This window comes from Macrosteles quadrilineatus, unplaced genomic scaffold (assembly GCF_028750875.1).
Source record: "Macrosteles quadrilineatus isolate MER2022 unplaced genomic scaffold, UCM_ALF_1.0 Scaffold_2__2_contigs__length_208266976, whole genome shotgun sequence".
Classification (NCBI taxonomy): Eukaryota; Metazoa; Arthropoda; class Insecta; order Hemiptera; family Cicadellidae; genus Macrosteles; species Macrosteles quadrilineatus.
In genome coordinates this window covers 71,655,355-71,671,828 of record NW_026542595.1, presented here as the reverse complement: position 1 = coordinate 71,671,828, position 16,474 = coordinate 71,655,355, and the positions used below count along the sequence as shown (strand labels likewise).

Genomic DNA, 16,474 nt, shown 5'->3' with positions numbered 1-16,474 from the left:
TTTACAGTATTAATAACATACCGGCAGTGTGGGTACAGGCACCACTTGCAGCTGTTGAATAGCCTGACCCCCCTGTATCTGTATGGTCTGCCCAGCTGTAGGTACTGAGTGGACAACTATAGGCTGCCCATTAGCCCCTTGGATCACCTGTCCTGTCTGGTTCACTTGAAATACCTACAAAACCATTATTTTTTCATTAAAGTAATAATACAGTTTTCTGTCTCCATTATTTTACTTTATATGATAAAATATAAAAGATTCTAGTTGACATTTCATCTTGGCCCCTTTTCATCAATTGGCCACTACTACTGGCCACATTGTTGACATAAATAGCATATGCTGCGCAGCTGAGCTTACAAGTGCAGCCAACAGGATAAAAAAAAAGACTTCCCAACATGTACCTGCATTATTTGTTTATTAAGTTTTAAAGCATGATAAATAACGATAACAATTTATTAAATAGTCCCCATTTATTATTGTATACCCTCTGAAATATTTATTTTACAACTAGCCGTAACCCGCGGGCTTTAACCCGTTTAACTTCTTAATTTTCAAGATTATCTCGTTCGCATGGCTCAATCACGTCCTGGTTGAAGTCTGTTCGCTACGCTCACTCACCTTTAGGTTCGAGCTCGTTCGCTGCGCTCACTTGCCTTCAGGTTAGCTCGTTCGCTAGGCTAACTCGCCTCCAGGTTGAAGTTCGTTCGCTACGCTCACTCACCTTTTGGTTGCAAATTAGCTGTTGTCATAAATGTAAAAGAAATAATAGTGCTGCACCCTGTTGGTAATCCTTGTAACTTTAATGCTATTGAACATCATAGAACAGAACCAACTTGTTTAATTGAAACAGCTGTTAAGATTCAATAATTCCATTTCTCATAAGGTTAACATGGGAAACCCTAGAGCCACTGGGGGGGAGCCCGAAAGGATTTTTGAAATAAGAATATGCCTATATGTTAATCGGGAATGTGAGCTATCATCATGCCAAATTTCAGCCCAATCCGACCAGTATTTTTCGCGTTCACTTGTCACAAACATACATACAATCTTTCTCATTTATAATATTAGTAGGATTAAAAATGGTATTATTTATTACTTATTATTATAAACCAGCAATGTTTTTATGACGTATTAAGTCTGAGTTTAGCACGGTGCTACACCAAGGAATTATTATTCGTATTTAAGTATAAGAATACTACCTTAATTGAATACATGTCTATATTCAAATTCATTTAAGTTACTCCAAACACAGTGAAATGAGATACAGAGGTTTCCGCTCCCATTTCCCCCTCGCCACCTCGTACTAGAGCATTTACACTGTAAGAAGATCCTGTGTGCTACAACTGCTGTACAACAAGGCCATGTAGCCACAGCCGTTTGGGCTCTTCCTTGTTTGTTACAAGTACATTTCCGCCCCAACATACCAGAGCTAAAAGCGCACAGTTGTCCATTTAGCTTTTATCCTCTGTATCTTACTTCTCTGTTACAAATCACTTTTAGAGAAGAATAGAAATCCTTAAGTTGGTAGCCCTAATACCCCCACCACTGCCACTGCACAAACTTGCAGTGTCTGTCGTAGGGCAAAGCGACTTCCAGCGCACTGCAGGGTGTAAAAGGGGCTTTACTATGCAACAAAGCCCGCCAAGTAGGGCTGACTCTTACATACCAATTTAGGTAACCTAACAAATTTTTGTGATTCAAAGATTATATTTCAAAGAGTTGGTCTTATTAAACAACAAGTTAATCACTCCTCAGAGCCTAATGACACTTGTACCTGAGTAAATATTTTTAATACTTTTGAAAGGGTTTATATTTTCAAGCAACCTATTTGTGAAAATATTGTAATTGCCAGAAATTCAAATATTTTGTCATTTTTTGGTTGGGTATAAAATATTATTGACCAGGAGTATTTTAAGTAAAAGTATGAAGTAAAAAATTAACACTAATAACTCATAACATATCTTTTTTATGTGGATATGGAGTGGAACTGTCATGGCTGGTGGGCAGAACGAAGATATCTGTCCAGTCTGTAAAAATGCTGTTTTAGATGATGGTAAAGGAGTTTTCTGTGAATTTTTCTGCCGTAAATGGTATCATTCTGAATGTGTGCTAATAAGTTGCGAAGAGTACAATTATATGAGTTTATTAGGTAAGAAGTCCAAGTGGGCTTGTAGTGCATGTGAGGTTAGGTTTGAAAAAGTCATTGAGAAGGCTGAAGATGTCGAAGAAATTAAGTCAAGTATTTTGAATTTACTTGAAATTGTTAACAAAGTTGTTTCTGATAATGCTTGTATCAACAACAAACTAGATTTAATATTGGATTCACATACAAAGCCGGTTGATCCTAGTGTCAATATTGGCCTAGAAGCTAATATATCTAGTCAATTAGTTTTACCTGAGTCTTTCACCAAAGAGGAAGATCTTGCTGTACAAGTAACTGACTTTCCATTAACCTCTCAGGAGTGTATAAACTTAGACCTAAACAACACCAAGTTATCTGATAGGCCTACAGTGAAGGCCAAGTCCTATGCCCAGGCTACACAAGGTACTGGAGATAGGGCTACCGCGAAATCTGGTAATCAGGAGTGGAAATACAAAGTGGCTAAACAATCCCGACCTAGCAATAGAAAGCAGTCTATCATTATTGGGAGTAAGTTAAACGATTCCAGTAATTCCCAATCTAAGGTTAGGGCGGTTGAGAGGAAAAGTTGGGTGTTCGTTTCTAGATTGGCCAGTGACACTAAACCTGATGAAATTACCTCATACCTCCAAGACAGTAAAATAGCTGGTGAGTGTGTAAAATTAAATACTAAGTACGACTCGTACAGTTCTTTTAAAGTAGGAATATCTCCAGCGGAGATTACCAGGGTTCTCGATTCGTCCTTTTGGCCAGTAGGTACCTTAGTTAAGGAGTTTGAGGTTAGGCCTAGACAAAACCGAGACTACGTGCCCTCTCGTACTTTTTTAGGGAAAAGGATGTGATCTGTCAGCCCAGTGCTGCTTGTGAAAATATCTTAAACTTTTGTACTGTAAATACCCAAAGCTTGAGAAACAAAATTCCTCTTTTGGAAATTCTGTGCATGGAACAAAAAATTGACATTCTATGTATTCAAGAGCATTGGATGGTAAACGATGAAATAAACTATTATAGTAAAATTTCAAATCTCAACCTTGTATCCCACTTTTGTCGTTCACGCCCCTGGGGTGGTGTGGCATTGTTTGTGCGCAATGAACTAACCTGTATACCTTTGGACCTGAGTAACTTTTCTATTGAAGTACAAGGTGAATTTGCAGCTGTAGCAATACATGAACTATCTCTTGTTGTTGTTACCATGTACAGGTCACCAAGTGGTAGTATTGTCACTTTCTTAAGACTTCTGAACCAATGTCTTTATTATCTCACCACTCTTGGTCTCTCTGTGGTTATTGGAACTGACCATAACATAGATTTACTAAAGCCTACAAGTGAGGCTCGTGATTTTTTAAACCTACTACGTAGTTTCAATATCTATAGTAGTATTATTGAGCCAACAAGAGGTAAAGCATCTCTGGACACATTCTTAACCAACTTTGACTGCTGGAACTATCGTGCTTGGGTTAGCAGAGACCAGATTGCTGACCATCAACATGTCATCCTAAGTTTGTCTACTGGACCTAAATTTGACTTGAAGGGGGAGGAACTGTTAGCTGGTAAACTTAGTTTTAAGGTTAGCTTTAGGTTACTCAGCCCATCAAATGTTAAGGCATTTCACGATGTGTTGAAATCATATCAGAATTTATGGAATAAATCTCTGGCCTATCTTCCAGCTTGTATGTCATTTACATATTTTTTTGACAACATTAAGTATGCTTTTGACTCTTGTGTCCCCCTCAAAACAAAGATAACTGATAGTAGGCCTACTCAAAACAATAAAATTAAGAAGTCTGGTAACTGGTACAATCCAGAGTTGTCTAAGTTGAGAGATCAAGTAATCCTAGTTAGCGATATTTCAAAAAGTAGCCCTGCTCTCATACCTTATTTAAGGAGTTTGAGGACTGATTATAAAATAAAAGTAAAAGAGGCAAAACAAGCTTACCTTGCCTCATCTATCTCACAGGCACCTAATCCCTGTAAAGCAGCTTGGGATTTTATTAAGGGAACTAGGACTAAGTCAGCTCCTGTTAGTTGTGAATTTGCTAAAGCAGAGGATTTTAATGAATATTTCCTTAACTCTGTGGAGGAACTTGTAAACAGCTGTAGCACTGTAAATAATATTTCACAAGGGGCTAACCCCAATGTAGACAGTACTGGATGTAACCTGGAAAAGGTTCCTTTGGTTCCCTTCGACTTTTCTTGGAAGCCTGTTACTGCCCTTAACATAATTAAAATTGTTCACAGTTTCAAGCAATCTAAAAGTAAAGATTACTTTGATATGTCAACTGATCTACTAAAAGGTTTTGTCCACTATGTTGCAAATCACCTTGCAAATGTGATCAATGCTTGTCTGAAAGAGGGAATTTTTCCTGATGCAATGAAAATATCCAGGGTAGTCCCAGTGTTTAAGAAAGGAGCCCATGACAATGTCAGTAGTTATAGGCCTATTGCTATTATCCCCATATTTGCCAAAGTGTTTGAAGCTGTTATGCTAGAACAGTTGTACGAGCACTTTGAGGACCATCGCCTGCTTGTGCCAGCTCAGTTTGGTTTTAGGAGGGGCAGGTCTACTGTCTCGGCAGTGGACTCCCTTCTCCAGACTGTGCTCAACTCACTCGAAAATAGATTAAATGTCTCAGTTTTGCTTTGTGACCTTTCACGAGCATTTGATTGTGTTTCACACAATATCCTAATCCTGAAGCTGGAAAGATATGGCGTACGCGGCGATGCACTCAAGGTGCTCAGATCCTATCTTAGCAATAGACAACAGGTAGTATCTTGGAGAGGTAGAAACTCCTCTCTTTTGTCTGTGAATCATGGTGTTCCTCAAGGCTCCATTTTGGGCCCATTTCTGTTCCTTGTGTCTATTAATGACTTGTACTACCATGTGTCTGGTAGAGCCATATTTTATGCTGATGACACAACCCTGTTTGCCAAGGATCCCATCCTCAGTATTTCTAGATCTAAGGTTGAAAGCCTTCTTGTCATGGCCACCTCATGGTTCAATGATAACAAACTTGTTTTGAATGAGTCCAAAACCCAATCAATGACCTTCAGTCTGGACATGGCATGTGAAAAGACTGGACCTGTGAAGTTATTGGGCTTCACTCTGGACCCACACCTCACCTGGGGAGACCACATAGAGTCGGTGTGCGGTAGGCTGAGCAGGGTCATATTCCTGCTCAGAAGACTGAGTACTGACTTGTCTGGGGAATTCATTCGAGCCTCTTATTTTGCTTTTTTCCACTCCATCATTATTTACGGAACCAGGCTCTGGGGCCATTCTTCTGGTGTAAGTAAAATTCTAGTGTTGCAAAAGGAGGCTGTCAGGGTGCTGAGTGGAGCCCAGTACCTGGAACACTGCCGTCCTCTGTTCCAACAAAACCACATCATGACTGTATATAATGTATATATCTTTCAATGTCTTTTAGAAATTAAGGCAAATGAAGTGCACCTTTTGAGAAACAACCAAGTACACAACTATGCCACAAGAAATTCTTTAAATGTTTTTGCACATAGACACAGGCTGAGCAGAACAATTAAATGCTTCCCTGTTTCAGGTTACAGATTTTTCAACCACCTACCAGTAGCCATAAGGGACTTGCCTATTTCAAGGTTCAAGGCAGTAATGAAGGACTGGTTGACGGAAAACCCTTTTTATGACCTGTCTGAATTTTATAAAGTAGGACTACCAGTTTTGTTATAGGTAATGCTCATGCACTGACTGCCTTGCATGGCTATTTTCTTGCCTGTTTTTTTTTTGCATGGTTTTGCTACAGTTTTGTTTTGCATGGTTTTATTTGTTTCCTTATTATTATATTTATCTAACATGCATTCATTTGTGAATCAAGAGACTATTTATTATTTAATTACTTTGTATTGTATTGTATTGACTTAGCCTATTGCTTTGCTTAATGGCCGAATAAATCATTGAATCATTGAATCATTGAATCATTGAATCATTTTAAAAGTGTGCAATTTCACTGAAGGGAATTGCAGGCCTGTGTCACATTTGATCTATGAAACATAAAATTGAAAATATATTGTTCATTTAAAAAGAAAGTATTCTCACTCTCTCTTATCACAATCATGTTATTTATACAATTAGATTATTAAACTAGATTACAAAAGAAACTAGTTTACATGACCCTCAATGACACTATAACTTTGATTACAAGTACCGGTATACTTTTTGAATCCCATTGAAACATTAGCAATTAACACTCTATGTTAAATTATCCTCTATAATATGACTATTTCCATTTAAACATCCTCATCTTTTTGCAAAATTACTAGGCAACTCAGACCCTCTATGACAAGTCGTTTTGAGAAGTCAACCTTGGTAACACGACTATACCACAGAGAAGTAACGTGCAGAGGATACAAGATTATGGGACAACCGTGCGCCTATAGCTCTGGTATGTTGGGGTGGAAATTTACTACTATCGAGCAAGGAAGAACCTGAACAGCGATGGCCACATAGCGTATTTGTACAGCAGTTGTAGCGCACTTGGTTATTCTACCGCATGAGTGCTGTAGTATGTGATGGAAAGGGGGGAAAGGATAGCGGAAGGGACAACAAATTCTCTGTGACTCTACGTAACTGTATGAGGCAGTTCCCACGGGAATTCGCTAGAACGGGTGGTTTGGAGGAAACAAAGTCAATTCAACCTAGAACAAGTGGAACCCCTGGTCCACACGCACCGACCCCATACCATTTTTCAGCAAATGATTTATCTTCGATAGATCTTTAGTAGCCTACCAGTAGCGTGTCAATTCATTGTGATCTAAGTCTTTACTTACTGCATTACCGATTATCGTTTGTATTATTACAAGTCAAGTAATGTATTTAGTTCTTAAATCGATAACTGTAATTGATAGTGCCTTGGACTACAAATTCATAAACAAGTCCAAACAAACAAAAATCTGTTATTTTTTTATAATAATGTATGTACTGTATTATTATAGGCTACCATAGCTCAAAAAATTAACTCTAGTTTTTTTTTTATTACCGAACCCTTACATTTTATTTAATAACCTATTTCAATTTGTTACACAATATTAACAGTAGCCTTCTGCACTATTGTAATAAAAAGAAAAATATGTGTATGCATAAGTTCTGAAATGCACTCAATATTTAGATGCTCAGTGCTTTTATTAACCTTGATGATACGACGGCTGGCCGAAATGACCTTGATAATACGACCCTCGACAAGAAGAGCACCTCGATAATAAGACTATTTCCCCAATCCCATTGAGACACTTCTCATAGAGGTTCTACTGTATTATTATTTAAATTATTATTATAATTGAAATAGTTTATTTTTAAAAGCTCTTATCAGTTGTGACAATCTTACAGTAAACACACTAATGATAAGATTAGAATGGTTTATCAATTTGTTATGGCAATTAAATGTCTCAAATTTCATCACAAACTTCTTAAGATTTGGCTACACTACACAGGAAAGGAAACCCCCAGGCCTGAGATAAAATTAACAAAACACAACTAGTATAAGATATGGCTTATTAATTGGTAGTAAAAATAATGACTCCGCCCCTACAGAAATTTCTAGTGCGTCAGATCTTGGGTTAATGATGGTTAGGAATATATTTTCCTTGTACAAAATACTGCATTTTCACAAAAAAATATTTCATCAAGTCTTGATGACTTTTCAAAACAAATTAGTTTTTTATCAGTTAGGCTAAATCTATAACTTGTAAAGAAAAATAAAAGATTCTTGCTGAATCTTTTTGTAAAGAAAAATAAAAAACTTCTACTTTGTTATCACCATCTCATCTCTTCAAAACATTACTTCACTTCTATATCTATATATTAATTTGAAACTGTTTTTCTTTGTCACAGCTATTTTGAGAGAACGGCTGGGCATAGAAACTCGGTAGAGGTGTCTAAAGAAAGGTCTTGGTGTGTAGATGAGCCATCAAAAGAGAAACATGGTGAATTCCCTTGGGGCTCTGCCCCCGTGGCCTTTAAATTCCCATCCCATGTTATTCTTATGGAGGAAAACGGGGTTTTTGTCACAGCTAATTTGAGAGAACGGCTGGGCGTAGAAACTTGGTAGGGGTCTCTAAAGAAAGGTCTTGGTCTGTAGATGAGCCACCAAAAGAGGAAAGAGGTAAATTCCCTTGGGGCTCTGCCCCAGAAGCCTTTAAAGTTGCCTCTTCAGATTTGTTTACATTACGACCATATGCATAATTCTACACTCACTACTCTTTAATGCAACAGCTGTTAATATTTAAATTGTGATTTATTGAATTTGTCAAAATGAAGTACAGTATTTGCAATGGATTTTTCTGATTTTAAAATTGATTTTCTTGTGCATCGTGTCATGTTCGTTTTGCAATATAATGTTCTATTACCAAATCAGTGGAAAATCCTAATATCACAGTAACTTTTAAAATTATTTCTTATGGAGTTAACTTATAGGTATCTATTGTATGGGTTGGTTTCTGCCTTTTTTTACCACTTCTTGGAGATTGTAAGTAGGTGATATTCTTTGGCATATTGCATCTGTAGACGCAATCGTGTGGTTGGTGTAATTATTACACTGGAAAAGAGCGAGAAATCCTGGACAATTTGATATAGGCTAAACATAAAACTGAATTAACACTGTGCTACATTTCTTGAGCAATCATTGAAATAACCGATTTGCAAACAATGGAAACATAGAAAAAGTCATAGAACACGAACAAGTAAAATAAATAGAAATAATGTTTTTATTTACACTAAAAATACTAAAAAACAAGATCAGCTTTTTAAAAAAAGATTAGATATTTACAAAAGATTTTGGTTATATCTAACTGTTGTGTAGATCGTGAGTATTTCCATAATCTTCGTGAGTCGCCTGAAATGCTTCGCAATTGTTCGAATTCGAGCAACAGGTACACTAGTGCAATATATTTTGATATTGCATAGAGGTGTGACTATACCAAAAAGTTGCCCCCTGGTGGGGTTTGAAAATGAAATTTAATAACTTTAATCAGACTACTGAGGACAAATCACAGAGCCGCGCAGTGGAATTAAGATGTTAAATGTGAGCCCTTGTAATTAAGTACCCCAGAAGTCCGATTGATGGACCGTGAGAGATCTGATAGGAGTCCTCCTATAATTAATTTCAATGATCTTATATTATAACACTTCTTACAATATAATATAATGCAAGCCTTCACCCTGAAAATAAAATGTTGACTTTACTGAAATGCTGCAATTTATGTATTGATTCTGTAATATAATAGCTGTAAATACCAATTTTTTATACACTGTTTAAAACCTAGTTGTAGAAATCACTATAATGGTTGTTTCAAAAGATCAATACCAATATTTTACACTCTAATGCAATCATTCGGTTATGCCGATTACCTTGATAAATGATGAACACAGGGAAATCAATAGAATCAATGAATAACAATGTTGTATATTAAATAACTTCAAATATTCATACTCTTTCATTAACAATACAAAGGTGCGTATATATATTCCCAATGAAAACTTCCAAATATTATCAAAAGAGAGAATTGATTGTGACACTTATTCTTTTGTGACGTTGAGGGTGCAGAGCCTCGGGAAACTAGGTTTATTTTATTTAATGTATTTTTAGGCTACCAGGCTTCCCAAGTGATAGTTTATTTACAATTGGCCAGCTAATTGAATGATACAAAAGGGGCTATTCGTGGATCTGTGAATGACTCACACCTTAGTGCTCAATTGCAAAAACTGGGCCAAATCGACTACTGAGTCGATTATTTGATTTGTTTTATTAAAATGAATGTTTACGACTTTAATGGAAGCCTATCCTCATAGCCTTTATTGCAACCCTATCCTTCTACCGAGACTATGCTCTGACAGGGACGGATTTATACATATTTCCCCCCTAGGCACTATCCTTAGTGCCACCCCCCTCGTACCTAGGCCCGAAAATGAGGTTTTGCCGGCTCGTAGTTTTTTAAATTCGGGACCAAGTCAAGAGCTGCAAAACCCTTTCGACCCGTGGTACGAACGCCATTTTTCACCACACTATACAAAAATGGATGGCCAGTTGTAATTTTCACACTATAAATGCACATTAACAGTTTACACAACTACAACTTTAAGGTTACCGTATGTGAAGAAATAATTTAGAGAAACCAGCAAAAATATACTAATAAATAGTTGCCAGGCAGCGATGACATAAAATTCATATGGATATTGCTTGAATATTTTATTTTGTATACATTGTTTTAAGTAAGTAAGCGAATAACTGGTTTTGTGACCCTATGGCCGTAAAAACCAAATCAGTCCCCAGTGAAGATGACAGCTGCCATTTCGGTCCTGGACAGCAATTACATAGCTTCCAGCCTCCAATTAATGTTTTGTAAAACGGCTAAAACATTGTGTGGTGAAAAGTAATTATTTTTTAAATATAAACTAAGTCCAACCACAGAAAACGTACTAATATAACCCAGAATGCCAACCGCATGGTAAAAAGCATTAAGTGTTTTGAGAGAGCTTTGCCTGTCAATCCGTAGGCAGCGCCACCATCGTTGCTATGCTATTGCATGGCAACGCTGGTGGCGCTGCCTACGGATTGACAGGCAAACCTCTCTCAAAACGCTTAATGCTTTTTACCATGCGGTTGGCATTCTGGGTTATAGTAGTACGTTTTCTGTGGTCCAACCCATCTTGAGTGCTTATAAAAGAACACTGCAAGTTATTTTTTTTAATTTTAATTACAGTTGAAAAGGTCTACCATCCCACAAACATTAAAATACGTAATATTGAAATACAGTACTTGAGTTGAATATAAGAAATAACGACTTTGAATTTATATATTTTCACATAAATATCTTTGTTAAGTCCTTACAATGGTTTCCTCCTACTTTTAACCATTGTTAACTCATCTATCTCATCATTGCCCTTTGACTGTTGTTTTCCGTCACCACCGTGCCGTCGCGGTCGCGCCTAATGTCGGCGGACTATGGCAGCGGCGGCAGCCGTAAGCAGCACACTCGTAGGCGGCGGGAAAACGTAAGGGGTGGCACTTGTAAGTGGCGGTACTCGTAAGCGGCGGCACTCGTAAGAGGTGGCAGACGTAAACGGCGGCACTCATAAGCGGTGGGAAAACGTAAGAGGTGGCACTTGTAAGTGGTGGCACTCGTAATCGGCGGGGAAAACTAAGGGGCGGCACTCGTAAGCGGCGGGAAAAACGTAAGGGGTGGCACTCGTAAGCAGTGACACTCGTAAGCAGCGGGAAAACGTAAGGGGTGGCACTTGTAAGTGGCGGCACTCGTAAGCAGCGGGGAAAACGTTAGGGACGGCACCGGTCGGGGGCCTGCCGCCCTTAGGCACTGGCCTAGTGTGCCTAGTGGGAAATCCGTCCCTGTGCTCTGATTTGATGATTGAATTTACTCTGCACAATCAAATACTCTCAGATTTATTTAATGTACTCAGGAAGTGATTTAGATTAAAATATAGTTTACAAAAGAATGAAATTTGTGACGATGATATAACCTTGATTGAAAATATTAAAAATGAAGTTTGATATAAAAATCTCAATATAAAAATAGAATTGACATAAATCTCTCTTTCAAATATTTATCATATGTAAGACCTATAAATGCTTTAACTATTAAAAATAATTGACACTAATTTCGAAACATGTGATTAGGCTAACATACTATAACATGAATGCTGTAAGAAACATGATTAATCATTCAATTTGGACAGATTGGCTCAACTAAACACACTTGACATAAATTACACAGTACATTTACTTATACATACATAGAAGACAAACAGACGACACTAAAACATATTTTTACTAATAGGCTTCACTTGGGGTAAGACTACGCGAAACGGTCAATTTTGACAAAACGTTTCTCGATCAATGCCGGACAGTCAGACTCAAATATGATAATTCAATTAGTTAATTTTTGCTCTCGTTGCTTCGCGATTCGATTTCTAAACACTCCGGGAATCAAACAATTGTTTTTGTTTCCGAAACACACGTAATGATCTTCCGAAAGTGAATTTTGACGAATTGATTTGAGAATTACAAATTTCCGATCATCAACGACAGACGTCTGGTCCCCAAGTGCGGTGACCGTTGCAAGTTAAATATCACTGCGCGTTCACGTGATTGGTCGTTGTTGTTTCCTTGTTTCGGCGCACGTTCTTGATCATTTGAATTTGACTCGCTACAAACTTTACATGCTTCAAAATCGATCAGAGATACTATTAGGCCTAAGTTACTGTATACAAACTTTGGCTTTAACAAAATACATAAAATTTACCTATATAGCCTACTTAATTTAAATTATTTTATGTGCAGTACTGCAGTCATACTTAAGTACAAACTTTAGCCTTTAAAAATAAATAACATAAAATAATTTACACACCTGGACTTGTTGACCGGCTGAAGCAGGAACTGTCTGCATGACTGTCATCTGCTGACCATCAGCAGTTGATATTTGCTGCTCCATCGCACTACTTCGTCCACTGAATCACTGCTGTAAAAGACCATCTTTTATAGCACTTTACAATGAAAAAGTTCATGACGTAGGGCCTATTATAACAATTTGGTGTAAAATTCACAGAAACTTGTTCATTTGACACGTAGGTTATCATGATACGTTACAAATTTGAAAGAGGGCTTTTGGTCCTAAGGTAAGGCAGGGTGTGGGCGATTCATTTGCATGAAGCAATCAAGCAGTCTAAGCTCGAGCTTAAATGTGAGAAGATAGCTTCTATGTAACAAATGTAGCTTGCAGCAATAGATGTAGGTCTAGCACCTGGGTTATAGAAATAAATTAGGTAGCAATGATCACTCCGCGTCAATTGCTGCCCACTGCTTTGCATTGTTACAGGTTAATCTATATTGTCAGAAGCGTCTTATCGCACCGTATGGCCACCAGTGTCTGTAACTAAGCCGCTGCTAGCATCTATCGCGGACCCGGGACCACTGCTCATGGAGCAGATGGAGACACAGTCGCTAGCATCCTATAGAAGATGAAACACATGTTTTGTTGTTGACTGTTATGGTACTTTGGTATATTATCCGGAGGCCACCCTTATAAAGCTTATTGCAGTAGTTATGTTGGGTTGGGTTATCATAAATATGTTTGTAGGACTTTCTTTATTTCATTAACTTAAGTAAGAATCAAACAATACCAGATGAGTCATACTTTCACCAGCCAAATCCCCTCCAAGTAGGCCAAGGTGAGGTCGTTTACCGGAGCGTGCGCGCATCACCTTTCACCGCCTTTATCTGGTGCGGCAGCTAGCGGGGGCGACGCATTCAACTCAATCCTCGCCGACATCGCTACCTTCTGGGAGGCAGAACTCAACGGCCGCTAATTGTAATTTATGTCAAATTTGGACAGTAGGTCAATTAAAGTAGGTAGCTTATGTTCTTTCCATTTATGATAACTTAACCCAACCTGAAATGACCGCCGCAGCGCGCTATTTAAGGATGGCCTCTGGATAATACCAAAGTACCACTGTTAAATTAAAACTTGTATTTTTAACCCAGTTTTTAATTTCACACTGACATGCCACATTCAAAGTGGGGATTTAACTTTATCACAAATAACTTAACTTAATATGATAAACTGATCCAAGAAATTTAAGAAAACCTGCTTTTCTAGAACGGAGATGATTTTCTATTAATAATTTATAATAACTTATCCCTCTTTCAATTCCTTAGCTATCAAAACTTTAGGTACTAATTTATTTGCTTTTTACAGCTCATAACTTAAGATATCACAAACAGCACTCCTTTCGCAACCGAAGAAACCCACTCACTGGTCAAATAATCCCAAGGAATAGGCACTTCTGGCAAAATAGCCCCGGGCGATAGACGCTGAGCAATTAGCCTAACTTATTTTATTGATCTAGCGGTCGCTGAGCAATTAACTTATTTTATTGATCTAGCGGTCATTGCTAACCACCAGACGCATCAGCTGCTTCTTGCAAAACAGGCCTTTACCTAGTTTACGTATAGATTGGTGGAAATTTAAAAATTGAAATGAGCCCTAGGCCTAAGTTACTAACCTAATAGTTTGAGAGAGCCCAAATCATAATTTAGCCTTGGCCTAATCCTTTGGCCTAGCCTTGGAATAAATTATTCTTGATTCTTGAATCAAAATCAAACTAGGTCTAACTTGGACCAGTCCTGTTTTGATCTAAGCCTAGGCCTGATCCTCAGATCAGATAGGGCCTAGCCTAGGTTAACTTGAATGACATTTTGAAACAAAGCCTTGTGTCATATTTAGTAGGTATGATTTACGTATTCTCTTCCAAGTCAGCGGTAAATAAACCCTTAAATAATTGTATCGTTGTAGGATGTCCCTGGTACAAGTTATACATAAGTTTAGGCCTCAATATTGTAAGACCTTGAATTGTTGCTAGGGTGGTCTTGACTTCTAGCCTAGGCCTAAGCTATTTTGTTTAGTTTTAGTTCTCCGTTCATAACGAAGCTAACAAAATTATGTCGGAGAATTTTGAAGGTTACAAAAATTAATGCCTACCTAATTACTAAACGCAGAAGAAACATCCTATTCCTAATAAAAATATTGCACCTAAGTTTTGACACGACACAAAATGGCTCCCTACAATCTCATTCCCAACTGCAAGGTAAAAATCTCAAGTGAAAATAAAATTTTAAAATTCTGGCTGATTTACAATCAAAGTTATCAAGTGAATAACAAAATAATGAGCCTAACGGATGTTTTATAATTTGTGGACTTACATTGGATATTTTAGACTGCACTATTCCCAATGATTGGTCGGAAATTGTATCACCAATGAAAGGCGAATCAGCAGCTCTTGGTATTGGCCTCTCTCCGTTGCCCAGTCCCGTCAAATGTAGCTGACGCGCCAAAGCGGTCGATGTCCTGATACTCTCGCACAGGGCTTCAAAATATTAGTCCGCCATGACAGTTTGAGGAAGGGGTGATTGTGCGATGATGACACAGATCGAGGCTAAAGGCTAAATGTTATTTTCTCACGAGTCTCAGCCCACGGGGCTATTATAGAATACATAATTATATTATTCTCAAGACCCGATTTCCTCATCCATTTATTAGACTACTACTTACTAGCAGAGTACAGTACCCGTCCTTCGTAAGTTAAGACAGCAAAATCTGCCATATACGGTAGCATATTTGTGTAGGCCTAACATCTAGCAAATGTTATAGCCTACAACATTTGCTAAAAGTAGAAAAAGTAACTTTTTCGAAAGTGCTACATAACATTGATGTAGTAGATCCTATCCTGCTATATATAGCAAAAATTGTGCTATCCATTGAAAAAAATCCGATTTCCCGTTATTTTATGGGTTTTATGGAAAAATCAACATAAAAAATCAAAATTTCAATAAAATTAAAAAAATTCCTGGATATACCATGGATTAGTACATGCCAGATTTCATCAAAATCGGACTACAGGTGTGGTTTGTAGCTCTGCTCTGAGTATCCAGACAAACACATACACACAGACATCCTCTTTGAAAACCACTTTTTGGGGTTCAGGGGGACCCAAAAAGATATACTCACTCAAAACTTACTCGAAGAACTTGGCGAAAACATACTTTCTCCATATACTATATGTAGGGGGGGAAGTAAAAAAATACATGCACTAACCAAATATTTGCACAATATCACAAATTATTTGTAAATCAAAAACATAATAAGCATTACTGTAATTCTATTTTGTCAGTTCCCACTTGTAATGCTATTGAATATCATAGAACCAACTTGTGTAGTTGAAACGCTGGCAAAATGCTTTAAAGTTCATTATAAACTAGCTGCTGTATCCGTGCTTTGCGACGGAGAGGACACTCTGGAGAGAAAAAATTTATGCTCAAATATGTTATGTAAAAATTACACATCCGCCTTTGGTTTCGTTTCAGGAACAAAATTTCATTGGTCCTCTTTAGTTTGAAAGAGATATTCTTATCCTTTAAAGATAGACTAACTTATAAGGCTAGGCTACCTTAAAAATTATATGAGGCACTTATGCGTGTATGAAAATACTGTAATTTACGATTTAACTTTCAAATGATAGCTTAATTACAAGTTTAGGCCTACTTAGTTGAAAAAAAACTTGCTTAATAGGTTGATAGGTAAAAAAGTATTGCACAACATTGGTTACTACAACAAAAAAACAAGTTATAATGATTTCACATAGGTACATAAAATAAATGGGCCTATGTTGTACCCTAACTATTGAACTTTTGTCGGGAATTTTTACCTGCAGCTCATTGTGTAAATATCACAGTAAGCAAAAATAAACTAACAGAAAACTTGTATTACATATTTTTCTTGAAAGCCAACCCCTATTACCGT

The 16,474-nt window shown here is 37.4% G+C and overlaps 1 protein-coding gene across 6 annotated transcripts in view; it reads right to left on the bottom strand.

Moving 5' to 3' along the window:
• Positions 1-14,992, bottom strand: part of LOC128985509 (nuclear transcription factor Y subunit alpha) — a 49,217-nt gene extending 34,225 nt beyond the window's left edge. For 2 of the 6 annotated variants that reach the window (XM_054405067.1, XM_054405073.1), the window contains exons 1-3: positions 14,878-14,992; positions 12,527-12,637; positions 22-174 (exon numbers count right to left, since the gene is read on the bottom strand). In XM_054405067.1, the coding sequence (XP_054261042.1) occupies positions 22-174; positions 12,527-12,610 (237 nt within the window). In that variant the 5' untranslated portion in view covers positions 12,611-12,637; positions 14,878-14,992. The other 4 variants (XM_054405071.1, XM_054405072.1, XM_054405068.1 and 1 more) reach the window with 4 other exon arrangements.
• Positions 14,993-16,474: the final 1,482 nt, after the last annotated feature.